Source organism: Scyliorhinus canicula, chromosome 6 (assembly GCF_902713615.1).
Source record: "Scyliorhinus canicula chromosome 6, sScyCan1.1, whole genome shotgun sequence".
Taxonomy (NCBI): domain Eukaryota; kingdom Metazoa; phylum Chordata; class Chondrichthyes; order Carcharhiniformes; family Scyliorhinidae; genus Scyliorhinus; species Scyliorhinus canicula.
The window spans coordinates 181233244-181247724 of NC_052151.1; the positions used below are offsets into that span (position 1 = coordinate 181233244).

General features: G+C 48.2%; 1 protein-coding gene across 1 annotated transcript; it reads left to right on the forward strand.

The window, feature by feature from the left end:
* The first annotated feature begins 6215 nt into the window (after positions 1-6215).
* Positions 6216-9126, forward strand: irf2bp2a (interferon regulatory factor 2 binding protein 2a). The gene is given in 4 exon segments (XM_038800569.1): positions 6216-7584; positions 8026-8201; positions 8203-8229; positions 8231-9126. Coding segments are annotated over 4 exon segments (1557 nt in total). The 5' UTR covers positions 6216-6728; the 3' UTR covers positions 8729-9126.
* Positions 9127-14481: the final 5355 nt, after the last annotated feature.

Here is a 14481-nt window from a genome sequence, read left to right on the forward strand (position 1 = left end):
AAGGTCATTGCTGAAGCAGCTGAAGATGGTTGGGGACTAGGACACTACCCTGAGGAACTCCTGCAGTGATGTCCTGGGACTGAGATGATTGACCTCAAACCACCACAACCATCTTCCTTTGTGTCAGGTATGATTCCAGCCTTGGAGAGTTTTCCCCCTTATTCCCATTGACTCCAGTTTTGCCATACCCGGTCAAATGCTGTCTTCTTGTCAGGGGTAGTCACTCTCATCTCACTGGTGGTTCTGGAAGTGGAAATAAGCAGTCTAACTATTGGGTGGACATGACGTTGGATGTTCAGCTCTTTGGGATTCTCCAAATACTTAGCTGTGCTCTACGGGCTGTTCCCAGGGACGCACACCAGGACAAACATCAGCTGTTCCTGGAGGATCATCAACTGAGTGAAAGACTCTCTTTGGTCTGCCCGAAACTTATTGGTCTTCCAGTGTAAAGAATTGTCCTTGCAGACTGGCACATTCCAAAGCCCAGGACTGCGCTGAGGGATGCACTAAAGCTTGGTGCAGCTGCTACACAGGCTCAACGGGGAAAGGTCGCTGTCCAAGACCTTTCAGCCGTAATGAACTGAGGGGCTGGGAATTGCATAGAACCCCCTCGGACTTTATGACCTACATTGAATGTGTACAGTCAATATTATAATAATCACAATCGTATTGAAGCACCTCAGAGTGCAACTTGATCTATGTAGACAACTTAAACTACCTTTGCACCATTTGTAATGACCATTTTGAAATGCCTGAAATGTTTCTTTGACTGCATTGAATCACCTCAGAGTGCAACATGATATATGTAGAGAAGCACTTTGTGTGATGGCCATTGTGAAACGTTTGTAAAAGAAAGTTACTGTGGATGCTGGAATCTGATAAAAACAGAAAATGCTGGAAAATCTCAGCAGATCTGACAGCATCTGTGGAGGGAGGAGGGAGCTAACATTTTGGGTTTGGATGACTCGTTGTCAAATGAAATGTTTGTAATGTTCTTTCAGATATTTTCAGAATAAAGTATATTTTTGCAAAAAAAAAATCCTTAGATCACCTGCTTGTTTGTTGATCAACACGGTTAACATGACGTTACGCCAGGTATGATGTAGCGGGGCCAGGCGTTTTAGGAGATACTGTACTCCTCTTAACTTGTGGCTCTGTGTGACTCAGAAGGTTGTGAGTTCAAGCCCCACTGTCACATAAGGGCGTGTTTGGAGGTGCTGTAGTCATAGAAATCATAGAAAGCACAGAATCCCTACAGTGCAGGAAGCCATTCGGCCCATCAAGTCTGCACTGACCCCTCGAATGAGCACTCTGCCTATTTACGACTGCCCACCCCGCCCTATCCCCGTAACCCCATCACCCTAACCTGCACATCCCTGGACATTAGGGGCAATTTAGCATGCCCAACCCGCCTAGCCCGCACATCTTTGGACTGTGGAAGGAAACCCACACCTTTGGACTGTGGGAGGAAACCGGAGCACCAGGAGGAAACCCATGCAGAAACGGGGAGAGAATGTAAAAACTCCACACAGTCACCTGAGGGTGGAATTGAACCCGAGTCCCTGACGCTGTGAGGCAGCAGTGCTAACCACTGTGCCACCGTGCCGCCAAAACTTGTACTTGTATGTAGACTGATGCAAGTCCCACTCTGCCCTTAACTCAACGACCCACCCAGTGGTGTGAATGGACACCCTGCTACAGAAGAAGCAAACAAGCCCCTTCCTTTACTCTGTTGGTGTATTTTAGCTGTTGAAAATGGAATACAAGGATTGGCCTGGGAGCCGCGCAACCTGAGGGAAGGAGGGTTGGGATGCGCGTCTCCTGCACCATTTGAGCTCGACAGGAGTGATCTGGAAACGCAAGGGTTACAGGCGCTTAAAAAAAACCCGTTGCATCACAAGTCCCCATCTGTTGTCTGCGCTAAAACCACGTGTTGGTTTCGCTCACCAAATTAGCATTCACTTCGCATCTGTATCAGTAAACAAAGCCTAATGCTTCTGTATAGGAATGGAGAGAGCCTAATTAGTCAAGTGTATCTTCAAACATCATTCTTTCTCCCATCTGTACCTGAGGGGATTTATTTTTTTAAAAAGAAAATCAGCACAGCATGCATAATCCTATCAGTTCAAACAATCTCTGCTCTGTTATCCCCCTCCTCCCCTCAACACTCTGAATTCGAGAATAACAGCAGGGATGGATGGCAGTGAATGCTGGCAACTGAGACTTCAACTGAAATATTAGAATTACAGCCTGTTTTTCTGTCTGAAGCAGCAAGTAGGCAGAACATTTAAGGAAACACAGACACAACAGGTCATCGTTGGAATAAATTGCTCCTTGCGATATTTATTTAAATGATTGGAATTGAATTGAAACATTTTTTTCTGACCCTGCACACACACACACTGTAAGGAGGTGTTGAACAAAGGAACCTCCGTCCCTTCTCAAATAAAGACTGGAAATGGAACATGGGCTTACAAATATCACCCCCCCCCCCCCCCCCCAGAATGAACTCTGTGTGTGAGGGGGAATATTCCCCAGTACAAGTATTACACTGTAGTGAGGCGGGACGTCACAGCAAGGGCTGTGTTTACACGCCTCTCTCGCTCTCTCTCTCTGTGTCCATCTGTGTTAGCAGTCGGATTGTGGGATATTTCCACTGTTCACACTCATGTTGCTTGTCGCAAAGAGCCAGTCCTGGAGGGAGCGGCTGAGAAATGCGCCGACGTGGCATGTTCGCTACCCCCACCCCCCTTCCCCCACAGCAAAATCCTGGAAGCACTTGAAACATCCTACTCGTTTTAATCCAGTCATGGAAAGTATTTTATGCAACAGATGGTGTTTCGCAATCGGGCAACTGCGCCAAGACTTACTTTCCTCATTACAGCCATAACAGAATTGGAGCATGCTCCATGCATTTTGACATACACAGTTTCTGTCCTGTATATTCAATGTAACATCCATGCCATTGTGTATCCATGCCATTGTGTATCGTATGAGATGTCGCCTGTTTATAGATACGCCTGGTTTTGGTGGGTGGGGATTGTCCCATGAGGAAATATTGGCTCCTGTATTCTCTACAGATGGATAAGAATGAGAGGGGATTCTAATAATAATCTTTATTGTCACAAGTAGGCTTACATTAACACTGCAATGAAGTTGCTGTGAAAAGCCCCTAGTCGCCACATTCCGGCGCCTGTTCAGGTACACGGAGGGAGAATTCAGAATGTCCAATTCACCTAACAGCACGTCTTTCAGGACTTGTGGGTGGAAACCGGAGCACCCGGAGGAAACCCACGCAGACACAGGAAGAACGTGCAGACTCCGCACATACAGTGACCCAAGCCAGGAATCGAACCTGGGACCCTGGAGCTGTGAAGCAACAGTGCTAACCACTGTGCTGCCATGCCGCCCCCATTGTTTCTCATTGAAGTGCACAGGATTCTTACAGGGTTTGACAGGGTGAATGCAGGGAGAATGTTTCCACAGCTGGGGGTGGGGGGGGGGGGGGGGGGGGGGAGAATCAGGGACTGCATCTCCAAATAAGGGCCAGACCACTCAGAATTGAGATGTGGAGGAGTTCCTTCACTCGGAGAGTGGCGAATCTTGGGAATTCTAGATTTCTGGACATTGAAGATATCAAGGGATCTGGGGGACAGTGTGGGAAAAGAACATTCCGTGGACCAGCCATGATCCAGTCTCGTTGAATGGTGGAGCAGACACAAAGGGTCAAATGGTCTTCTCCTGCTCCTATGTTCCCATGTAACTGTTCATCAATATATGCAGGTGTAGCTTATTTATAAAAACACCATAATAATACAATGAAAAACAGACATTCGGCCCAACTATTCCATGCTGCACACAAGCCTCCTCCCAATCGACTTCATCTAGCCCTACAATATGGACAGATATATGTTTTTAATAACACAAGATTTAAAAATTATATATATGTATAGGATATAAAGTATAGTCTTGGTATATAAGAGCCGTGGATATATAGAAGCTGTACATGTTTCTATACAGAAGCAGTCGGTAGTGAGGATTGGAGAGATTGCCTGAGCTGTTCAGTGCAGCATCATGGCCTGACTCCAGCATGCCCTCAGGGAAGGGGGGGGGGGGGGGGGGGGGGGGGGGGGAGGAAGCGCCTGCGCGCTGTGACTTGGCTCAGTGCCCAGAAACTGAGCCGAGCCTCAGGGGTTGGGCACCGAGAGAGTGTGTACGTGACCCAACTGTCCAACATCCTCTTTCATAAAAGTAATCATCACGCGCACACAGCAGCCCCTCCTCCCCGGCTATATTATATGTCTTGTTGCTTTGTGTCTGCACATTTTTCAGACGCATTGCCTCACCCACACCGACTCTCACACACACACATGTACCGAGGCTGCGAATTATTCTGGCAGCGGCGCAGCGAAGCAGGAAAAACAACTCCCCCCCCCCCCCCCCCCGCAAAAACCACGCAGGGGACAGATTACTGTTTCAATCCGTGAGGAGAAATGGAGCCGCCAAACATTTGCTTGCTTTCGGCTGGCAAACCAGAACGTATTCATTAATTTTTTTATTTAATAAAAAGTTACACATGTTTAGTTCCATTTGTCCCCTACACTCCCTTTGAGAGAAGACAGCTTGGATATGTAACGCTTGTTTTAAATAGCCATTCATTTTTAGCAACACGTCTTTCCTTCTTAAAAATGGAAATGTATCCAGTTTGTTTACGCAGCCGTTTTGTGAACTTTGTATCAAAAACTAGTGTTAGTTTAACAAATATGTCCGCATACATTTATAATCGGTGTTAATTTTGCATGCGTGCAACCCAGATCTTACAGAAAGTTGAAAAAACAAAATGATTTGCTGCTTGCGAATTAATTTGGAAATAGTAACACGAATGTTCCGCATTTCTGGTTGAATGTTGACATTTGTCCAACCCCCGCTAGCGCCAGAGTAATTTTTTTGATGACACATTTTGCAATGAGCTCATTTATTCTGAAGGGAAATCTTCAGAAGCGCGCTGTAAATTGTAAACACGCCACAATGTACCATTGACAGGCGAACTGGGGGTTGGGGGACGTGAGTCAAATATTAACCATGTGCAACAGCGCGTGTTTACACCATATTTAATCCCCTGCGTATTTAAAAGCGAAACTATTAAGAGAAAACTATTTGGAAAAAAAAGCATGCAAACTGTATGGTGAGGGGTTCCCATGTAGACACACGGCGTTTTTCAAGCAAAAATAAACGCAGCAACAACAAAAAAAGTGTAGGGGGGAGGTTGTTTCGTATTACAAATAAATGCACAATTGGACGCCTGCGTTTGCGGTGCAAAAGCACAGGAGAGCCAAAAGCTTGCAGCATTTCTTGGCTGCAGTTCCTGTGACATTTCCAATATCAACAAGAGGGCACTGTATCCGGCTCCTGACGTCAGCCCGAGCTGCACTATGTCAATACAGCGAACTCTTGAGTATTCCGGGGTTCTCCACATTCCCCGTCAGCTTTACATGTTGATGTTGTTGCAAAGCTCCATTTGCACCTTAAAGCTCCCTAAATACAAGCCAAATTGATGGTTGGGGTTCCACTGCTGTCCTTTCGAAATCAAGCTCCACTTGCGCAACAATTCCATCCTACCTCAGGAAAGGGAAACAAACGATTGGGATTTGCTCGGGAAGGGTTAATGCAATTTGGAAAGAGCAATGCGCCTGAGAAAAAGGCGCTCAGGGGTTAAAAAGGAGGCAAGTCGGCCAGGTGAAGGGAGAAAAAAAAGCACGCGCGCACAAATTGATCTTCACATCGACACTTCCTATTTATTAGGGAAAAAAAAGAAAAGTCCCATTCATGACAGGCGCTTCTAATTTTAGCGTGGTTGAATCATTAATTTGCACTGTGCTCAGGATCCCCTTTCACTGCCCTCTGTGTATGTGTGCTTTTGCAATAGTGCTAGCTTTGCACTAACTCACATTTCCGCCTGGGTAAGCTCGCACGGTTTGCATTGCATCGGACTCGACAAATTTGCAGAGCAAGCGATGCATGGCGCCGGTGACGCGCGCGCGCGCCGCCCAGGCATTCCAAATGGAATGTTGGTAAACGGAGCTCTTATTTACATACAGTGATGGGGAGGGGGGGGGGGGGGGTGGGGTGGGGTGGGGTGGGAGAAAGAGGGAGGTGAGTCAGAACGCATGCGCTTTTCTACCCCTTCCCCTCCCCCCATCTCCACTTCCCGCAGGGGGGGGAAGGAGCTACGTCACCAGAGGCCCCGCGCTCTCACTCTGGGCCAGGAGGCGCGGCGACGGAGCATATGCATCGAGGGGCTGTCGATTTTTAAAAACGGTTTGCAGAGGGGGGGGGGGAAGAGGGCGAGTGATTGACAGGTGACGTCAGAGCGGGTCGAGCGCGTAGCAGCGCGAGAAAGGGGGCAGTGAGAGGGAGAGCGAGTCCGGGGCGCGCGCTCCGGGGACAGGCGCTGCCATGAAGTTGCAACTTAGTAACCATTTCATGTAGATACTTTGTTTCTTTTCAGTTGTTGTTTTTATTTTGTATCCGTTTGCACCGAAATTGTTGCAAAGTCAGCAGGAATAGAGAGGGGGGAATCCTGCATTACATTCACACACACACACACAGAGAGACACACACCCACCCAGTACAACACACTCGCTGGAGGACCCCCCCACCCCACACACACACACACACACCCCGCGTCCCTCCCTCTCTTCCTCTTCCACACTCTCTGAGCCGCCACCATGTCGTCCGCCGCGGTCGCCTCCACCCGGAGACAGTCGTGTTACCTGTGCGACTTGCCCCGCATGCCGTGGGCGATGATCTGGGACTTCACTGAGCCCGTGTGCCGAGGATGCGTCAACTACGAGGGAGCGGACCGCATCGAGTTCGTGATCGACACCGCCCGCCAACTGAAGCGGGCGCACGGCTTCCAGGAGGGCCGCTCTCCCGGGCCGGCCGCCGGCAAAGCCACGCTGGCCAAAGACAGCGGCTCGCCGCAGCTGGTGCACCCAGCGGACGGCTGCTCGTCCAGGCCGCCGCAGCCTCTGGACCGCTACCCCCTGGCCTCGGACCGGCCTCCCCCTCGCCTGGAGTTCCCGCCGGCCCGCCAGAACGGCACCAGCGCCCTGCTCAACGGCTACTCGAAAGCGGACGAGCCGCCCGAGCTGAACCGCCAGAGCCCCAACTCGCGGAGGGCGCACGGGGCGCCGCCTCCTCCCAACCTGGTGCCCATGGTGAACGGCAGCTCGCACCCCCTGGCGCCCCCTCCCCTGCCGCCCAGCTCGCAGCCGCACGGCATCAACGGGCGCCTCCTGGATGGAAACAAGCGGCCGGGCGGCGGCTCCTCGGCCGCGGAACACGAGTCGGCCAAGGACAGCAAACACCGGGCTGACGAGCTGGCCGACAGCCTCAAGTGCCGGGGGGAGGAGTGGGCCGGCAAGCCCAAGACGGTGAAGGAGACGCTGATGAGCCTGGCCGGACACCCGCCTTACGACGTGAGGTTCAAGAAGGAGCACTCGCTGCAGCACGGCCGGGTGCTGGCTTTCGAGGCCACGGCGGCGGCGGCAGCAGCAGCAGCGGCGGCAGCGGCCAAATCAGGTATGCACCCGAATGGAAGTTTGTGCAGAAGCTGCCTGGCTCTGCAAATGTCTTTTCTGCAAAGTGTGACTGGAGTAAACGGGGCAGCTGAGGCTGCATTGCATGCAAAATGGGAACTATCTGTGGGTGCAAGAAGTGGGTTAATGTAAGGTGAAGGTTAGGCTCAGGAATGTGTGTGTGTGTGTGTGTTTGGAGGGGGGAGGGGCGGTGTTACCGTTTCCTTGACTTAAAAACGATGTATAGTAAAAGGAAGAGGCCGCTCGGCCCGTCAGGCCTGTGACCGCACCAGCGTGCCACTTCCAGGAAGTGACATTGACTGCAGTGAGAGCCAGTTGTTTTTTTTAAAATCTATACTTGCTGTTATTATACTTGTTATCAAACAGCTTTTAATGTAACGTCCCCTCATGCCAACCCTCCCCTCCCTCCCTCATCCTTCACCAGGTACCCGAGGAGGTCGCAAGAGGAAAGCGTCACCCGAGCCAGAAATGGAAGGGACCGGGCCACCCCTCTGCAGCAAGGTCAACGGAGAGGGGCAGCCGTGGCCCCTGATGCCAACCGACGGCCTGAAAATGACGGCAGTGCCCTATGCCCCTTCGCCGTCTCCCCACTCGACACCGGCCGGACGCCGGACAGAATGGACAGTCCTCCCATGGCCGCACTGATCCTGGTTGCGGACAACGCGGGCAGTGTGCACTCACCAAAGGAAGCTGGACAGGTCCACTCAACCACCCGACGCAACAGCAGCAGCCCCCTGTCGCCATCGTCCCTGAGCCAGAGGCGAATGGTCCACCGGGACACCTCGGCATCATCGGGAGGCAACCCTCACCCGGGCATAGAACCAGTGCATCCGCCAAACATTCCAGACTCCTCGGTGCCCAGCAGTGTGCCACTCTGCTGTACGATATGCCACGAACGCTTGGAGGACACCCACTTCGTGCAGTGCCCATCGGTGCCCTCGCACAAATTCTGCTTCCCCTGCTCCAGGGAGAGTATCAAGCAACAGGGGGCCACAGGCGAGGTATACTGCCCCAGCGGTGAGAAGTGCCCACTGGTCGGCTCCAATGTGCCCTGGGCTTTCATGCAAGGAGAGATTACCACCATCCTGGCAGGGGATGTTAAAGTAAAAAAGGAGAGAGACCCATGATTCGTTTGTGTGTTTGTGTTTTTTAAAAAAAAAAGAAAGACACTCTTGAAACCAACTTCCCCCACCCCCCAAAAAAAACTGATTAATTGTATATACTCAACACTTAAACATGGCTGTACAATTTTGATTTTCAATACATTGTGTTTCTATATTTTTTGAAGATTAAGAAGGTATGTACTCATGATCGTTTTTTTTCTCCTCTCTGATGTAAATCGTTATTATACATTATGGAAAAATCTTTCTGTACTGGCATTTTCTTGGTGACAGTAACTGTTTAATGTAGACTGTGACTAACATTGCTTTCAGAGCACTTGGCAAAAAAAAACTGAATGCTTCTAGTTGTACCTGTATGCACTTGTTAAAATTGCCAAATACAGTTTTCTGGCATTTTATTAATACCTTGTTAGTCTGTGATTACTTCTTCCTCGTAATGAGTAAGGTTTGAGTGGCGAGGGTGTACAGTGACAAGTATTTGTGAGCGCTGTGATGTCACCCGGTACTGTAGGGCGTGGTTACACATAAAATGGAAAACTGCTATGGTTTGACCTTGAAAACTGCAGACGTTTCTGTTTTACTGAGTAGCACAGTGCAAGGCAGCATGCATGTACTTTGACTTTAGTAGCATGACTCTTATTGTCTAGCTATTGGATTTTGTTCTTTAGACTGACTGTAGCAACTACTCAGGAAGTGCCAGAATTGCCTAAGGTCGGTCTCGCTCTCACTCACACACAGCCTGGGTTGGGTGGAGTAAATCTGTAAATTCTCTCCCCCCCCCCCCCCCCCCCCCCCAGGCTATTCTACTTGCTTGGCGTAATTCAGTGTTTAGATTTTGGCAGGCATTTTTAACAAAGCCTCTATTATCACTGTGCCAGGACCCAGCTGAGAATGACTTTGAACACTTGTACTTGCCAGACAGAATACTGCCACAAAAGGCGAGGTTCTTTACTGCTAATATGTATAGTGACCGTTGACAAACATGAGGAATGGGGGATTAAAAGTATCAATAAGCCACGAAGCTCATCAACTGTGCAAAACTGACTTTTGAACTTGGCTAACGTAAGCAAATCCTTTAGCAGAAAGAAGACAAATTTGACCCCTTTTCAGATGGCTCAGTGGGGAAAGGCTGTACCACTTTCGAAGAGATCTGTTTTTAGAAAAAAAATGGTGCACTCTGCATGTTTTGCTGCATCACTGTACTTCGGGGATAGAGGGGAGGGGGAACTTGCAGCATCAGCAGTAGGGTAGAGTCATGTGACTTCTCTTGACATACAAGACAGATCTCCGATGTACGCTCATAGTTTTTAAATCTGCTTGATCAGTGTCTGCTGAAACATGATGGGAGAAAGATGATTAACTGTCACAATAGGAAAAATGTTTTAAACTATCCCTTTTTCCCACCATCTTGCTGCTTCCCTAGATTTCTGGATATGGCCTTTTTTTATATGATGTAGGCAATTTAATGAAATATTAAAACGGAGATTCAGTCCAATCCCCTTAATGTGCCCAAGTGAAGCTTACAAAACAAATACTGGCCCCAATTTTCAAAATTGCCCAAAGGAAGTTGGATCATGGTGAAGGCACTAGTTGGTGCTGTATTTCTGTGAAACCCAAAGGGGTTTCTGAGCTCTCTCTCTCTTTCCATTCCCCCTGCCCCCACGCAGAATGGCACAGAAAACAAAATCTCATACAAAGTAAAGCTGGTGATTTTGCCACATGATGCCACAGTTACTCGCCCTTTTCTTCCTGATTCTCAGCTGCAGACATGGAAGCATTCAGCACTTCTTAACAAAAAGAAACACTTGATCAGATGACAGCTCCTGGAATCCCTGAGTCACTCAGATGCTTTTTGTTCTGGTACACCATGTGCTAGCCGCCTCCCTGTCACACACTCTCACCATGCCAGTTCAATGCAGACTGAAAGATTAATTATAGTCGACCCAGATCCTTTCGATAAAGACAATTGAGATATGGGGGGGTGGGGAGATAAAGAGGAATGCCACTGTAATATTGTACAGCCAACCTATTAAAACCCCATGTATATTTTCAAATCGCAATTCAGTGTTTGTTTATTCAAGTTTTTTAAGCTTGGAACAATGGATATTTAAAATTTCTTGCCTCGTTCACTTTTTTGTTTTAAAATACAGACGTTTTGTGGTATTCGTGAGAGTCAGACAATAATTAGGCATCAGTGCTAAATCAGAGACTTGTATGTGAACAGCTTGAAGTCCTACCGATTTTAATTTTAAAAAAAAGATCCTACCAATTTCCTTTTGCTAAGGAATTAAATACTTCAAGGTCTTTGGCCTGCTTGAATTGTAAAGTAGCAGGTTGGGTAACCCATTGTGTGAGTCTGATACCACCACTTCCCTAATGTTCTCCATATTCACCACGTTGCAATAACGCCATGATTAGTGTTATCATATGTTCAACGGTCACTCCTTTCACAGCAGCTTTCTGACAGGCTGGTTTAAGATCAGCTACAACTGATCAAAAGACACTTGCTCTTGTTGTTTACTCCATTGAGAGCTGACCATTAAGTCTTCATAGTGCTGATTCCCGATATATGATGTAGCAGAAATGGCACACTTTTTTTTGCTCTATTTGTGTGAGGCAGAACCTACCTGACCCCCACTGCAGCTGTAGTAAGGTAGCTGGGAAATGCAGCAGGAAAGCTGTAGTGTTTAACATGGCTGCTCAGTTCAATGAGAGGTGCATACATGACGCACACTTTTGTTTCTTCAAGATTGCATTTACTGCCCCTCTCCCCTAGACAGTAGCAGTGTATATGTAAGACAATGAAGTCTGTAATTGGGGAGGCATTTAGGACATTATGGCATGTTTTGCAATACCAGCCTATAGGTTGACTGACTTATGTAGTGCAGTCAGATGGCTGTGCTGTTAGTAATCTCAACCATGGCTTTAGATTGCCTGGGTTACTGAACAGGGACAGAGGAACAGGAGGTGGCCATTCGGCCCCTTGAACCTGCTCTACCATTCGATCAGAGATCTGTACCTCAACTCCATCTACTAATTTGCTCCACATTGCTTGCTACCCATATCCAACAACCATATATCCAACTCTGTCCTGACATCCCCCCCCCCCACAACAGGCATCTGCAGTCTTGGGAGGGGCAACTGAATTTTAGTACAATCATGCAAGCCCGAGCAAGCAGTGTGTGAAATCAATTTAATCACAATAGCATAGCAGATTTACTGAATCATTTCCTGAATTAAAATGCTTAAGTTGCCCTCTAATCATTCTTGGATCATCGCTGCTTCTTTAATGTCACAGTCATTTGACCAGCCAGTTCCTTCGTTATTTGGATTTCATGGCATAATTGATTATTCTCCATGTACTGTGACCAGTCCGAAATGAGGGAGCAGTCGGTGATTATTATTACTGGGATTATTGTCTAGGTGTAGATTCATGTCTTGCTGTTGCTTTCGAGGGGCTCTGGACTGTTTTAGTGCTTGATTCTTTACAAAAAGACTCATCTCACGACCTGGAAATCACTATCTGAAAGGATGGTAGAATTACAAGGAACTTTCAAAAATAAATTGGATGAATACTTGAAAATGAGGGGTGAATTACAGGCCTTAAGGAAAGAGCAAGGGAGTGGAATTAATTGGATAGCATTTAAAGAGGTGCGTGGTGGGCGGGTTGGCCTCTGCATTGTTGACAGACTTGGGCAGAGTAAACAATGGGCAGGTCAATCCATCTGGACATACTGTTACCTGGTACAAGCACCCTCTTCCCACATAAACTCACTTTATATACATACGGTGTATCAAATTCCAACTGAAACGTCGTCGTCGTCCCCAATCCCCCTCCCCATTTTCAGCCGAGGATGATGTTGATGTGCTGAAGTATTTGACAATTGTGGAGCTGGAAAGTTGGGCTGATCACCATTGCCACCCAGGAATGCCATTCACCACGATTTGCACCACCAACAACCAGGAATGCCACTTCCCAGGATTTACGATCAATCCAGAATTGTTCATGGGAGCGGAGTAGGGCTGCAGCAGGCGAGGGTGCCTGGCAGCACATTGTCCCCAGAGGGGGAAGATTCTGAATGCAGCTGCTCAGTCACCCATTGACGCTGAAAAAACAAGAATGTATTTTAACTTGTGCTATTCCCAAGTGACTCCCGTGTTTCCAAACGCTTGTCCCTTTACTGAGATCTGACAAGATCTCTCTCCCCCCCCCCCCCCCCTCCCTATTAGCCACACGTCTTCCTGATATTCGACAACCCCACGTTGAATGGGAAATCAAGGACTAGACAATGATGGCGTGTAAGACCCTCACGTAACGCTTGGCTTGGGTGAAATTGCAGATACTTTTTTTAAACCGCACTTTGGCAGGTGTAGGCTTATTTTTCACCTTGCTGTTTGCAAAGTTTCTTTCTGTCTACCTCCCCCTGCGTTGTTTATTTTGATGAAACTTCATGTCAACCGTAAGACCAAACAAAGGCCCCGTCGGGGACCGCTGGTGCAAGAGTTTGAATCGGAGAGTGAGACTTGCAAGAGGGCAGGACACCGAGAGGAGGGCCCGCGTGAGAGCAGTCGGGGCGTGTTGTGTTTTGGAAAATCGAAGTGTTTATCTTCACTGCACCTTCACCTGAGACAGAAATTGTGTTTTCACTCTGACACCGACCGATAGACAATTCCTGGGCTTTAACAGTCGAAGCATTCAAAAAGGGCGTTACACATGCTGGCTGAACAGGAAGAATGTGCAGGGTTAGGGGGACGGTGAGGGGCCCGTGCAGACCCAATGGGCCCAATGGCATCCTCCACTCTGTAACAATTCAGTGAAAAGTAGCAACTTTCTTCCTGTGAACTCCAGCATTGATCAGACGCGCGACAATTTCCTCACCAAGACCCAGGCTTGAGTGAAAGGTGATGTGCACCATTCCACTCTGAAACATTGGCAAGTCCAAACCGGCTGCTTGTCCCAGCTGAGCATACAAACTCCAGCCAGAGACTTCAAATAGGTGCAAATTAGCAGACCTAAATCACAACTGTGGAGGGTGCATTTTCACCTCCAGCAGCCGGCAAATTCGGTGTGGGGAGGGAGGGGGCTTTGTTTTGAGTTTGAGTTGATGTCGTGACTGAAACAGTCAAAACGCCTTGGGTGTGTTTTTGAATGAACAGCGGAACTGATAGAAACTCGTCAAAGCCCCGAGGCTGAGTGTGTGTGTGTGCATACGACACCAACACGTTATAATACACAGCTTCGGGGATGCGGAAGAGAGCAAGTTCCTGCATGAAAAGAGAATTGGAAAACCAGCTGTCCCTTGCCAAGGTATGTGGGCATGTCTTGAGGAGTTAGTTTATTTATCCTTCGTGCTTTGGAGATGTGAATTTCCTCTGGAACTTTGGCAGACAAAAACCCCATCCGCCTGGCTGTCAACTCCCAGTTAATAACCGTCTCCTTACCGTACAGCAGCACCTACATGAATAAAGCACTTCATTGGCTGGGGTTATGAAAGGCGCCACAATAATGCATTTTTTTATTTTAGAAGGAAATTTCAAAATTCTCGTGTATTTTCCCTCTATATTAAAACCGATTCCAGGGAACATCCCAGTATTTTGACATCACACCACTTACTGGATGAACACTGCTCCCATGGTTCCATCACTAAAACTTCAAATGGCACTAAAGTCCACCCACACAAGTGTTGCACATTTACCATGATGTTACTACATACAATAATAAAACGATGCATTGCAGGAGGGGGCTATCCTGGCCAACA